This window comes from Chiroxiphia lanceolata, chromosome 3, assembly GCF_009829145.1.
Source record: "Chiroxiphia lanceolata isolate bChiLan1 chromosome 3, bChiLan1.pri, whole genome shotgun sequence".
NCBI lineage: Eukaryota > Metazoa > Chordata > Aves > Passeriformes > Pipridae > Chiroxiphia > Chiroxiphia lanceolata.
Genome location: NC_045639.1, coordinates 62,141,304 through 62,156,669, shown reverse-complemented (window position 1 = coordinate 62,156,669; position 15,366 = coordinate 62,141,304). Strand labels below are relative to the sequence as shown.

Below are 15,366 nucleotides of genomic sequence, written 5' to 3'. Positions count from 1 at the left end.
AAACTTAGTCACAAGGCATCCATTTCCAAAAAGAGGAAAAGGATTGAATTCAGAGTATTATAATTCATTACAGCAAACTGGCACAAATCAGAAGAAATGCCTGTGCACTTCTATCCCCAGAACAATGATAGGTACCACTTTAACAAAGGTGACACAGCTAAGAGTGGCAGGGGGTCACAGATGGTAGCTCAGAGGTGCCTTTCCTGCCATATTCACAGGACGTTTGGGGTAACAGCAGCAGCCCCAAGGGAAAAACTTCTCTTGTTTCAAGGAGTGAAGACTGCTGTCCAGTCTGAAAAATCACTCTGACTGCTCTTGTTTGCATAAGTGACCATAGGTTATGCTCACCTTCTTCCTTCAGAGATTGCAGGCTTATTTCCAATGCTGCTGTCATGAAATGCTTTTCTTATGTTTTCAATTATGTTTTCATCCACATAGCTGTAGTCATGCTCTTCTTCCTCTTCTTTTTCTGCCTCATAATTACTTGTTAAACCTGAAAAAATTAACAAAAAATAACTGTAGGAAATGGAAGACACTGCCCTTGGCCTGAAAAAAAAAAAAGTACAATTCAAACAGGTAATCATACAAGCAAAGAAAACAATGTTTCGTTTTTCGTATAGTACTAGTACTCTAATTTGACCACTCCCTGCTACCTATGCACATATAACTAAGGTTTATTGAAACTTTTAAATGATATAATCACTAACAGCATAAAAGCAGGCAGATAAAATTATCTGACCATAGTAAGAGAAGAGTAGTCCACTTGCCATGAGCCACACATACCACCCTTACCGCAGATGTGCTCCCATGCTCCTGTGTTTCATTGCCTTACAAAACGAGCCACTTCAGCTAGGAAACCACGGTGTTACCTAGAGCCAGAAAACCCACTTGCTGCTTATTCTGAAGGGAATAACACAGACATAGTCTTGAAAGTGGCTTGAGGTTAAAATGAAAAGTGTTGAAGTACATTTCTTTATATCCATCTAAACTAGCTTGAAGTAACACTAAGGACAAACCTTTCAGAAAGCAGCAGCCTTTTTCCAAAAGGGCAGAGACCCTCACTGGAGACTTCTTGGGAGTTCAATGGCTGGGGCAGCCCCTGCTTTTTATCTAGGCACAGCAACAGTTTCACATTACAGCTCACACTGACGAGCTACAGACTGCTGTCAGGAGGCCCCAGTCTCCTCCCCTGCTTGGGTGGTCCTACCACTTCCCTGAAGCTAGAGGGAGCTCTGCAAGACACATGGGACCACTGGTCTCCTGCAGAACCCCATAAGGATCAGTCAGTGAGTGCCCCACATCCCTCCTCTAGAGCCACCCCATCCCTCAGCTCAGGCTGTGGTGCGGAAAAGCCAGGTAGTAATAAGACCAGCCAGGGCTGAAGTAGTGGCACTGGGACCAGCTGGAGCTGAGGTGGTGGTGGAGGCATCATCAGTCTCCCTGCAAAGAACAGCTCACCCTTGAAGTTTATCAGGAAGACTATAATTTAATAGAGCTGAGAGGATACTGTATTTCTACAGCAAAAAGTTTCACTTGAAATTGCAAAACCATGTGAAACACTGCTTTGGGTACAGCTGTTCATGGTTGTTTAACTTGCTACGATGCAACCTGAAACAACCTACAGTAGTGCACTAACTGACCTCGCAGCAAGGCTGTGCTTGTTAAACATGTCCTTCTTCATGGGACCAAGCTTCTCAAACACGAATCCTGCCAAGTTTACTCTTGCAACCACCGTATGCCCCTTCACCAAGACAATAATTGTATAATCTCTCAGCAGTCTCCAAATCCCATTGTGTTCCTCCTGAGACTCTCCATGGCTGATGTGTCTCTCCCTGAAAAACTGGTTAGTAATAATTTCTTTCTGAAGTTGTGACTCTTTCCTTTATAGGTTTTTTCAAGGCTAGAAATAAACACCAAGTTAATCAAGCAGCTGTCTGGCCACACCAGTACACAGTCTATCACAGACCAATTTATACACAAGTCCCCTGCTACTAAATTAGCAAAATATTTCCAGATCTAGGTATCAAAAGGAAAAAACCAAAACAAAATCCCAAGCATATGATTACAAATATATTGAAGATCTCATTCACACATATGGCCACTATTTCGTTAATAAGCATTTCCAGGTTTGTAGTTAATTTCCAATTTGGCTATGTTTGATATCAGTAAAAGTAAACTAATGAATAAAACAGGCACTGAAAGAATAAGCTAATCCCTGTGATTCAGCAAGGGAAATATTGTTTGTGCACTTAGACTTGCTAATACGGATATAAGGTACAGATTGCTCATGGGTGGCATAGCTAGACTTTCTTCTTTCCCAAACATGTGCAAACAAAATTATGCGGTTCTAAGCAAGACAGCTCAAGGAGAAAGAAAATTAATGTCATCAGGCCAGACTAAATCACAGCTGTCCCCAGTACCAAACTTGTGCAGGATGCCTTCTCAAATGTATATATTTACACTTCAATAAAGCATTAAGCAATGAATAGACAAGCCGAACAATCCCAAGGGGATTCTGAATATTGAAATCAATGCAATTTACTTCCCTGTTTGAAAAAAAAATAAAATCTATTACCCTCAACACTGAATTACCTAATCGGATAGGTCATGTCAGCCTGCCAAGAAAACAAGGCTTATGTCATCGTGCTGTCTATCCATTCGTCAATCTCTTTGGTACTTTTACAAGTTTATTTCTGCCAATTTCAGTCAGATTTGAAAAGGGGGCAGAAGTCTTACCGTGGTTACAAAAGCAAGATTTGAATTAGTTCCTCCATTGAAAGAGAAAGATGCAGAACACAGCTGTCATACACTCCATTTGGCAGCAGACAGCAGGATAAGTCAGTGTGTGCATATTGGTTGGCCATTCAACACACACATAGCTCCAGACTTGCTCTTTTTCATTTGATAGGAGCACCATAAAGAGAGTTTTGGTTATTATCAGGAAAGGCAGAGAGGAGCAGTAGGGGACAACAGACCTGAATACTTATTAAACCAAACTTCATTAATTCTGCTCTTCCTGGAACAATTTGTATAATTACGTTTGCCTTTATAGTGGAAGGGTAGTGCTCTGCAGACTAAAATTTTCCATTTATCTCACTTGTATCTTCAAGTGAGTAGGATTTGATTTTTTTTTTTCTCAGAATATACTTGCTGTTTTTTCACAAATTTCAGGGTCACAAATGGTTGTCATAACTCTCCATTTTGTCCTTATTCAAAATGTAGGCAACAGAAGCAACCCAACCCATCAAGACCCTTAGTTGGATGAAACAAGTGCTAGAGGCCCCAACTCATGTACATACAAGGCTGGCTGCACACCTAAATGCCTTTGGCTGTGTGACCATAACACATTTTTATAGCTATGGTAAATATTTCAGATCAGTATTTACAGTGTATAAATTAACATTCAACCACATAGCATTTATTGTTTATTTATGCCTAACTTGAAAAAAGTAATTGTGAAATATTCTGCATAATAATATTATGAATTCAACATGGTAGAACCACATCTTTATTTCTGCACATCACATACGTGAAAATGCACGGAACTGAAGGTATATGCATAAGCCAAAGTGTTTTTATGGACAGTAGCATTTTATTTGCCGTGAGCCTGGTTCTAATGCTCCTCAGTGCTAATGAGAACTAATTCCTTAGGGACTGCTACTAAAAGTCATTCAGTGACAGCAGAATCTGAGCCCATAAAACTAATGGATTGTTCCTCGAGCTGATATCCATCAACTGTTCCTTCATGTGATGATGTAGTGTATCTTTAAAAACTGTTAAGTGCTACAGTTCAAATATTTCATATAAACTGTAGAGTTGCAATTCATGTATGGGTAATGTTTATCTCCCTCTGGAATCTACTAACCTATTGTTTGGAAAAGTTTAATCTTAAATTTAATTTCTTAAAAAAATCTTAAGTTTCCTGAGAGACACAACTGTTAACCTCTTTCATTCTCCTCTTTTTTTTTTCCTCAGTTTTTTTTTCTGGTCTATCTTGATGGTTTTATTGAACTTTTTGAGATCTAATTTCCACTGCTGCGCCACTGCCTTGTATAAAATAAATCTCCAGTGTATCAACAGCTCTTCCAGATCAGAAATGGTTGCCGTAAGTTTTAAACAATCACATATTTCTTGCCTCATCACACGTTCCTGCAAGAGGATAAGGGAAAGGGCCCAGGGCACCATGAACCACACCTTCCCAGGCTCTGAAGTGCTGCTCGTCATGAGGCTGGAGGAGGAGAACCTGCCAGAGAGTGGGAGAGGGGACTGACATGATGTACCCTTTAGTTACACTACATATAACACTGCAATACCCCCTCTTTGCAACCATATCCATGAGTTCCTGCCTGGAACCTCTGCATATTACTGCAGTTAAAACCAGTCATATCTAATAAATCAGTAAAATGTGGAAGGATTCAGAGCTTTCTTCCCCCTGCTGTCCAGCAAGTTAGAGTTTGGTTAAGGGCAAAGCTGATTGAAAATGTTTAAATATAATTTACTAAAATTTACTCACCATCCTATGAAATTAGATGATCTCCATATTTTAAGCAATTTTCTTGCCTTTTTTTAAACTGAGCTCAGAAGATGTGGTAGCCAAGAATAAGTTTTGTGTTTACAGCCCAAAACCCAAGAGTCTTTTTTTTTTTAAGATAGTTACAAGACCAGAGGAGCCAGAGAATCTAATAACAGCTTTGCTCTAATCAAAGCCTGAGCTGAGTGTGGAAGCTGGAGAGAGTTGTCACACATGCATAAAGGATTCCTAATTCATATTGCTTATCCCCTACACCCAATTCAGAACACTAATGCAAAATCTCTGTGATGAAAGAGTAATTTATTTTCAAAATAATTTAGAATTCTATGTTTTGCTTTTTAAGTTTTTGAGTTTGCTATGTTTAATTCATTTTAATACTGGTTTTAGAGCGCAGTGACATAGCCTCATGTATTGTCTTAACTAATGGGACAGCAAGTTACAGCACAGGGGTAAAAATTTCTTAAACCATCTTTGCTGCCAAATTTATTAGACATTATATGTGTATCCTAAAGTACAATCAGAAGGCCCATTTCTCTTTTTCTTTCTCAAGCCCACTAGCCTTCTAAATCAAGTGCCTAAAGACAGTATAAATAAATACCTTCCCTAAAATATCCTAACATCAAAAAATAAAATCAACATAAATAATGTTTTACTGCAGACTGTAACAATTCCAGAAACTAAGCCATGAGCAAGAAGATTATGCAATGTTTCAGAAACTCCACATAGAATAACTTTCAAGGTTAAAGAGAAGCTGATACAGCAGATTTCTGTTGAGAGTTATCCTGCAGATATTGCTACTATTTCTAATGGATTCAAACTCAGTCAAATATTAGAAAATAATATTTTTAGTGGCCTATTGAGGTTTAATTGCAACAGAGCAAAAAGGTTAAATTTCTTTGACGTAAGAATAATAAATCCTACCTTTATTAACATGAACTCCATAAGGAAAGACAATAGAGGCTTTAAAACTGAAAGAAAAACATGTTGCTTTTCCTTTCAGAACTATCTGGCCTTTGGTAAGAAATACTAATTGTCTCTATAACCAGTTTGGTTTTTTTTTGAGAGTTCATATTCAATATCCTTATTAGGAATTTGAAATAGGTTGGTGCTTTAGAGGGTGGCTGAACATTCATCAGTAGAAGTTTAAAGATTAGTCAGTGAATGGTGCATTTCCTCCCACTCAAAACCCACAGGAGTGAGTCTGTGTCATTAGTCTTGACATATTTTCTAAATCCATTATCTTGTGAATTAGCAGAGCATACTCTCTGGAACAGGCAAGCTTGCTGCATGCAACAATGGACTCATGGGGATCCCTTGGCTGGCCAGGAAGAACTGTTTTATCATCTAATCTAATCTCCTGTATAATTCTACAGTCCTATTTGAATAAAGCCAAATAATTTTGGGCTATACATTTTTCAGAAAAACCTTTAGCTTTAATTCGGGTATGTCAGTGTACAATCCATCACTGTTCTTTGGACAAGGTTAAATCTGCCCAGCTCAAATACACACTATGCTCCAATTCAGACAGAGTTTGTAAAGGGATATACTCCAAGGCAATTTCCTAGCATTTTCCTAGTCTTGCAAAAAAAGAATCATTATGATACTACTTCTTGATTTTCTATGTGTGTACTGAACTGAAGTACCAGGAGTTTGTTTGAAACCTTCAGTAACAAAAGTTATTCCTCATCTGGTGTTCCGTGAGTAGTCTAAGCAAATACAGTATATAGGATGAACTTCAAATTATCTAATGGCCACTTTCATGATAAAGGAAGCAGGAGACGTGACTGATGAGCTTTTGAATCAGATACATGGCTAAGAACTGCGCTAGCAGGCAAAAGTTAAGTGCTGTGAATCTCTGCAGTACCAGAGGCCCGCAAGCATTTAGCAGTTCTAACATCACTTTTTCTCTAATACTCTTGGTCAGACACACAAAGCTACCTTCAAAGCACAGGTCTCTAGTCATAAACTCAGGGAAATAAGTAGATAGGACAAAGATGAGCCTGACTGATACTTTAAGTTTTTTAAAAAAAAATGTCTACTGGACACAGGAACAGTTAAGTCAGAAATCTACCATGACAGTTGATATGTGAATCTCAGCCAGCAGGAAAGTAAACTCTGCTTTCTCAGAAGGGATGTTACAACAAACATTAGGATCTTGATGGAATGAGGAGCAAAGGAAATAGAGAAGAATAGCTAAGACAAGATATTTCCAAACTTCAAAAAGCCCCTGGAAAAGGCTTTCTTTTCAATCAGATTGTTTCAGAATTAAAAACAAATGGAGAATTGTCTGGGACAAATAGACTTTTGCTAGAAAGTGAAAAATTGCAATAAAAATCAAGTGCTGTTCAAGAGTCTGAAAAAGGTTTATCAAGGACATATAAGTAAGGCTTAATGGGGTGGACAAAACACTAAATGCTAGTGCCTCTGAGTGAATACAGAGAGAGGTGGCAGGCAGACTTCAAGCAGGGCAGCTCAGACAGTCAGCAATATTGTTTTGTTTCAACATAGTGCTGAAACATGTTCAATAGAAGATCCAAATAATGAACTGTTGCAGAAAGTCCAAGTCTGTTTTCTAGTGTCCAGAAGAAGAAGGAAGAAACTTTGCTTGTAGCATGGCTGACAGAGGCAGCCCTCTTTCTAGGGCAGGTAAGAGGCACAGGAAGTGACTGTACGACTCCACTTCTCACTGCATGAACCGAGCAGCTGTGTTCAGAAAAATATTTGAAGAATCTTGACTGTAAAGCCATTTTGAAACTTTAGCCTGTGTGACTTTCCATGTCTGTGAGGAGTCTAGACCCATCTAGTAAAGCACCTACACAAGCATTGACTTCTGTGTCCTCAGCATAAGCTTTATGTCTGGCTTACTTCAGTAAGCTTTGGTCAAGTTTTCTTCAGGTGTGTTCCCCCTGCTTCCCATGCCTGCCTCACCCCACAGAGACTAACCCATGCACGTGATCTGACTGATCCCTGTAGCATGGACAGTGGTTTTCAAACTCAAGCCTCAGTGATTTGCAGGTAGTTCCCTTGACAAAAATGAGTACCACATTAACCCATGCTGGTAATCTTTTTTTTTTCTTTTTTTTTGTGAGGTTTAAACAGAGATGCTGTCCTTTGTAGCCACCAATATGTAAGCTTCACCGTTTACCACTATAAAATCTAATCAATTCATTAAACATTGACAAAATGAAGCCTGAAGGGAGATTTTTAAAGTCACAAAATAACATATGTGGAATTATATTTCAAAGCTGCCACATACTAAAATACCTTTTTGTGCTGGTTTTGGCTGGGGTAGAATCAACTGTCTTCATAGTGGCCTCTATGGGGCTATGTTTTGGATTTGTGCTGAACACAGGGTTGATAATATAGAGATGTTTTTGCTGTTGCTGAGCAGTGCTTACACAGAGCCAAGGCCTCTTCTGCTTCTATAATACCACACTGACAAGAGAAGTTGGGAGTGCATGGCAAACTGGGAGGAGACACAGCCAGGATAGGTGATTCAAACTGCCCAAAGTCTGAAGTTCCATACCATCTGATATCATACTAAGCGTATAAAGGGGGAGGAAGAAGGAAGAATGGTGGGACATTTGGAGTGATGGTGTTTGTTTTCCCAAGTAAAGGTTATGCGTGATGGGGCTCTGTTCTCCTGGAGATGGCTGAACACCTGCCTGATGATTATTTGTTTTTCTTTGGTTTTGTGTGTTGCTTTTGCTTTCCCTATTAAACTGTCTTAACCTCAACCCATGAGTTTTCTAGCTTTTACCCTTCCAATTTTGTTCCCGATTCCACTGCGGGGAGTGAGCGGGTGACTGCTTGATTGCCAGCTGGCGTGAAACCATGGCACTTTCAAAAATCAGTCCTCAAATAATCAACTTCCACAGCAATAAGGATTAATGAATATTCAGCATGACACTGTAATTCTTCTCTATAAAAATTACATTGCTTTTAGAAGTTTCAATACACATAGTTTCAAATAGACAATCCTTTTTAAGAGTCTGACACACTGAATGACAAGAAAATAAAGAGAAACCTTATGGGAGGTTCTTATATTGATATCAATTATCAGTTAACAAATGCTGTGAGGATAAGTATTTGTGCTTTAGTCTTCCAAATGTTCCAGTGTTGTAATTAATGTGATATGATTGTATTTCAGATATAACCTGTGACTGACAGAGTAACAAAATATTTTTTTTTCTATTAACTGCAAAGTTATTGTATCTATATAATAAATATAATTTGGATTTGTCCTCTTATCATCTAGCTTCTCAACTTCAGTATGGTTCCTTTCTGCAAAAGGAAAAACTTGAAAGATAAGTAGAAAAACTATCTATCTATCAAAAATTATGGGAAATCGAAACAAATGGTGACTTTAAATCCAATTATCAGTCAAGCAATTTGCTCAATATTATTTTTTCTTCAAAATACAAAAATGTGAGTTGAAGACATCCTCATATCTTTGTGCAAAATGCTTGCTCATCTTAAAACCTTTTGGGATAGGTATTCTTTTCTAACAGATTATGTGTAAGCATCACCCTAAAGCTAAAGGAAAACACATCTTTTCCAAATGTCTGTTCCTCAAACCCACTGAATATTCATGCTGGAGTGTCAAACAGAGTTTAATACCATGCTGCTGTTGAGAGCTTGGATGAATTTGCCTTACAGCATTTATGGAGGAAGAACAGAAATGTTCACTTTTCATCCCTTTTGACTAAGCCACAGATTCCAAGTGAAATAACACAAGATGCTCCTGTATGTCAGTCTTTCATCAGGGCTGGGGTTAAGCTTTGTTATATTAATAGCTCAAACCATAAAGCTTAACTGACCTTTAATCATAGTAGGTTCCACTAGTGGAGCTTTCCCAGTCTTGTCCTTATTCTCACAATGCACCAAATCATTTTGACAACTGACTTGCAATTCTGAAACATCAGCAGCTTGACTTGAGCACAATTTCTTCATGGTATCTACACAAAATTTCTGAAACAGAAGAGTACATTAACTTTACATGTAAATTGTTATTCCTAACTGATGTATTCAGAGATGTGACATGTAAGAGCAACATTCTTTGAGTTGCTTCTGTGAGTTTTAACCACAGATCTGTTTGTCAAAGCCATGGATCACATTTACCACAATGCTTGTCTTTGAGGCATGTACATCACAAAATAACATGACCAGAAGGCACTCTAGGTGAAGAAATTACCTCTAAAACCTATCTTCAGTCTTTCTTTTTTTTTGTTGTGGTTTTTTTTTTTGGCTATATGGAGTCACACAAACAACAGGAGATTTATTTATCCTTTTGGCTGATACAGATTACTTTCTGATTAACTATTTTTATTGTATTGATTGTTCATTTAATGTGTTCTGTTAGGTATTACATCACAAATTCATATAAAGTCTGACATTTCAATTCCATTTACCCAGTAGCATTCATAGCATAGTAAGTATAGATGGATGATGGGAACAGACAATTATGGAGTAATTAATTATAGTTTTACTACATTGCAGAAAGTTATATGGCTGCAATATTTGCATCCCTTGAAATTCAGGCTTGATACATACATTTCCATAATTCCGTTGTTTGTTTTATTTTTAATTCAGAGATATTTATATAATAAATACTTTCAGTCAAATACCTATTTTTGGCTGTGTAAATAACAGTCAATTAAAAGTGTCAAAAGGTGTATCTTTGGTGAAGCTGCAGTATAGGTACAAACCAATTGCAATCATTATACCAGAGAGTATATATTTTAAGAAATCATCAGTATATACTTTCCATTCAAAATCAAATGTAGATTTTTCCTCAGCAATGACAAAGCCCATCCTATTCAGAGAGATAAGGTCATGTTGGTAAAACTGACAGTAGCCACACAGTAATAGTATTTGATCTTTTCAGAATCAACCCACAATTTGTGAAGGCACAACACAAGCCCACATTTTATGACAATCTACCCTTTCTGAAAAAAAGATATTAGCTAGCAACAAGAAAGTCACAGGTAATTGAAATAGAAAATTTGATAGAGTATATTAAGAAGACCAGATGAGGATGAAACGTGTAACACATAGGGATGATTTTCCTCAGTGGGTGGGTCACGATATTGCATAAGTGGAAGACCCTCATTTTTCAGTTAGAGGAATCTATGGTACTTTTCTCTATTTTCTAAGAATAATACTGCAAGCTGAATCTGCAGGGGGCAGTTGAGTTACAGTATTCAATGCATGTTTGTGCACTACAGGCTCTACAATGCTTGACAGTGCTGTCCTTGATTGCAAAACTGCCACTGAGGCCAAGCAAAGCTTTAAACAGTAATGTAATAATTAAAAAAAACCTCAAGGACTTGTACAAAAATAAATTCAGCTAAGAAATATTTTACAAAGAGGACAGAAACATCAGAATAAGTTCTTCACAGCAGAGAATTAACCCAATGGAAATGGCACTGTTCAAACTGGGATCATGCTCGGCTGGTGTGTTGGGGAACAGCTTCACTGAGGCTACAGGATCTTTACCTTTCTTTCACCAGCATGGCATGGCCTTTCTTTCATCTCCAGTTCTTTTCTTGATCATCTGCACCTAAACATGCCTGTATGCACCACCTGTTTGTTGCTGGACTGTCCCAATAATACAAATCCCAGAATCATAGAATATGCTGTGTTGGAAGGGAACTACAAGGATCATTGAGTCCAACTCATAGGACCATCCCCACGAATCACAACATGCGCCTGAGAGTATTGTCCAAACAATTCTCAAACTCTGTCAGGTTTAGTGCTGTGACAACTTCCCTGAGGAGCCTGTTCCAGTGCCCAAACACTCTCTGGGTGAAGAACCTTTTTCTAATATCCAACCTAAACCTTCCCTAACACACACACTTTACAGATAGTTATTGAGAAATTTCCACCTTCTGCTGGGGGAAAATAAATGCTTAAATAACCACGTTTCAGAGCTGTCACTAAACTAGTCCCATCCTTTGTATCAGTCATACTTGTTTATCATAAATGAAAGGTCTTGGGCAGAGTAGGGTAACTTTATTATTCACAGGCTGATTTTTTCAATGTTCAAGTTATTTGGCATACTTAACACACAGAAAACTTTCACTTAGTAATCAGCTTTCAGGTGAAAATGGATCCTTAATTTAAATAGCACACATTAAAAAAGAAAAAACAAGATTTTTTAAAAAATTATAAATTCTTTTATTTTCTAGTCAGCTCCTTATTTAACATATTAATACCAGCAATCAATATGATGAATAAGTATTGAGTTTATTTATTTTTGTATTGCCTTAACTAACTAAAAACAAGCCTTGGAATCAAAATAGAAAGATCCTCTCATTTGGAAAAATGTAGCTGAAATTTGTGCTAATCTTATAATTCCTCAGTAAAACCACATGCTGTGAAACAATAGCTACCTGGGGCAACTTGCAAACCAATTAAAATATGCAGAATTCAAATATTTAAAAACTAATATAATTACAGAGAGTGAACTGTCACATCACTTTATGCTAAAATCTGATCACATTTTAACATCCTTAATAGCACTATAGATAACAGTTATATTAGAGACCCATAGAGATAAGATTTTTTTTAAAACTATGTAAGAGTGAAGTCTTACAGTTGTCTTTCAAATACTTGGCGTACTTAACAGCACAGGGTTTCCATCTATGCAGTTATTATTCCACTAATTTAAAGAAGTCAGGATATCAGCCATGGTTTTCAGTAGTTACTGCCAGAAGAAACACTAATTCAATTAAAACCTCATGATTAGAACTACAGTCACTTGTTATAAGAGACTACTCATGAGGAAACACCAAATCTCAGCATCTGGAAAATACAACCAACAGGAACATGTGCATGAACTAAAAATTTTACCCCAGTGGCAAAGCACTTCCCATTACATCTCTAGGCTCGCTCACTGTCCAGGAACAACTCAGGAGACAAAGCACAAAGCCGTAAAGGTAAGGTAGTCTAAATGTACACAGTTCCTCTCAGGAAATAGGAGGTGTTATGTCAAACAGGATACAAAAAAGTGTGAGTGCTAAGGTGAGACCTAAAGAGGCAGAGATGCATCATTTTAGTAAGAACAGAAGTGTCAACATTCTGCAGAAGCTGTAAGTGAGTGCAGTTTATCGAAGGTGCTCAAACTGAAAACACTGCAGTAGCAAACTGAGTTTTGGACTAAATGGTTTGAATTAATTTCCCTTGGTTACCTGAAGAGTTTAATGCACTACATGTATGTGTGTGCGTGAGCTCTCTTCTGCATGCAAGGCTTCCCTCTGCCTCTCTGCAGAAGCAGTGAAATCTGACAGTAGTTCTCATTTTTATGAATGGCACTGCACAAATAGTAATGCTTTCCCTATCTACAGCCCCAGTTGCATAAAACCTGTTCCCAAAATGCCAATTTCCCCTGCAATGTAAGTGTATGCTATCATCTTCTTCTCATAGCTCCAAGGTGTGTTCTCCTCTCACTTAAAAAATTGGGATATCAACAATTGTTTCCATATGAATATTTCTTTCATTACTGTGTCTAATTGTTTTCTTTAACTCACATTTCTGTTATCAATATCATGTGGCAATGAGTTCCAGAATTTACTTCTGCATTGAAATTTACTTTTGGTTGTGGGGTTTTTTTGCCGCCCTACCTCATAATTTCATGCTGCTGCTGTAATCCCTTTCTATTAATTTTCTCCCTGCATTCAGGTTTTTAGTCTTTTTTCTTGAGCTGCCTCTTCCTCAGGTTGAAGAATTTCTGATCAATTTAAGCTTTCTTCTTATAGGAACCGAATTGTAACCCAGGATGGTTACATGACTGGAAATTCCTGCTCCTTTGCAAGATACAACCCAAAAATACTGAAGGCAATCCATATTCCACACATACATCAGACAGCAGTATTTGGTCACAACTACTCAGTAAGCCCATAAAATAGCACAGAAGTTCTTACAAAAAAATATCCATAAACAACACCACCACCACCCACCACCACCCAATAACAAAAACACAGAACAAACAAACAACAAAAAACCAACTATCAACTCTGGAGCTGCCCAGCAAAATTATTGTAACCTCTGAGATAGAACAGAAGAAAGAGAAGCTCTTACAGCAAGTAAGAAAACAGGCTGTTAAATCCATTTACAAAAAAAAGAAAATAATACATGTGTTCATAATACACATTATTGTTTGGTTGCTTTTTTTTAAGGAAACAAAGCCTCAACAGCATCTAGAACATTCAGAGTAAAGAAGGAGAAACAACATTTGTTTAAAGTACAGAATAATGTGGGAGTAAATATGAAACCAACAGCTGTCATAGTCTCTGAAAATGCTGTGAGAGATGTAGTGGCATAAACCAGTGTGACAAAGCTATGCTTTTCCAGACAGAAAGTCAAACTGTTACATGATTACAAATGACTCTAGTGAAGAGGAGTACTCATTTGCTGGAGCAATCAGTGCTGGACATGGCACTACACCATTGGAGTACATTTATTACAAGTCACCCACGCTAGTAAATACAGATCATAAACCTTTTACTGCAGTCTTTAAAGACAGCTTGGAGTGGCACTCTCTACTGCTTGCACAAACCCAAGCCAAAGCTCTAGATACATATTTTTTGCTTTGGCATATACTGCGTGGATATATTTATCTGCAAAATGCTTAATTGCTGGATGCACCTTTCTGCCAGAAAAAAAAAAAAAGCTATATACATAGAATGAAAGTGTGAGGAATGATTTCACAGTCAAAACACAAACAAAAAAGACAATTTATCCCCAAAAGCTGCATATGATGATTCTGCAAGAGTCACACAGCACTTTATTCATGGGGAAGCCCAAACCAGACGGAACGAAGATTTAGTTTTCAATATTTTAGAGAATATTTTAAGGAAATTGTGAAAGAGGGGGTTAGGAAGAGTCATATCAGTCTAAGGTTATTCATAGTTGCTGATTTATAGAGAAGACTTCATGAATTTCTGAGCAACCTACAGAATTACAACTTACTTATTTAATTTTGCTTCAACTGCATGAGTTTCTGCAGGGACAGTTTGGAACTACAGTGAACTAGAGAAGAATCACAGATTTCGATTCCCATATCATATCAACCAGTGTAAACACTATCACAATCAGAACCTCAGACCATCCTGAAACACAGATCCGAATAGTTTTTCAGTTTGCAAAAGCATAAACTGGAGTAAATACATTCTGGAGTAACTACATTCTAGAGTAACTTCATTGATCAGATTTACACCAATGTTCGTAATTAGGTGATTCTGCCTCTCTGCTGTGGGGACCTCAACATAACAAGGACATGGATCTGTTGGAGTGGGTCCAGAGGATGGCTGCAAACATGATCTGGAGCACCTCTCCTATGAAAACAGGCTGAGGGAGCTGGAGTTGTTCAGCCTGGAGAAGGCTCTGGGGAGACCTTATAGTAGCCTTCCAGTACCTAAAGGGGGCCTTACAGTAAAGATGAGGAGGGACTCTATCAGATACTGTAGTGATATGACAAGGGGGGCATAGTTTTAAACTGAAAGTAGGAAGTAGATTAGATATTGGGAAGAAATTCTCTACTGTGAGGGTGGTGAGGCACTGGCACAGAGAAGTGATGGGTTCAAGGCCAAGTGGGAAGAGTCTTTGAGCAAGCTGGTCTAGTGGAAGGTGTCCCTGACCATGGTAGCAGAGTTGGAACCAGATGATCTCTAAGTCCCTTCCAACCCAAACCATTCTATGACTCTGTGAAAATATATTTCATCCACTGCATGACTAGAAGCAGGAATCGGTGCTCCCACCTAACAGATGGGAAAGACAAATTTGAATAATGGGAACACACATATGCAAATTGCTGACACCTCTCAAAATCTGTG

At 37.9% G+C, this 15,366-nt stretch overlaps 1 protein-coding gene across 1 annotated transcript in view; it reads right to left on the bottom strand.

Moving 5' to 3' along the window:
- Window positions 1-344: 344 nt before the first annotated feature.
- Window positions 345-15,366, bottom strand: part of THEMIS (thymocyte selection associated) — a 73,078-nt gene continuing 58,056 nt past the window's right edge. Inside the window, exons 5-6 of the mRNA XM_032681719.1 lie at window positions 9,352-9,502; window positions 345-493 (exon numbers count right to left, since the gene is read on the bottom strand). Of these exons, the coding sequence (XP_032537610.1) occupies window positions 345-493; window positions 9,352-9,502 (300 nt within the window). The remainder of the gene's footprint in view (window positions 494-9,351; window positions 9,503-15,366) is intronic.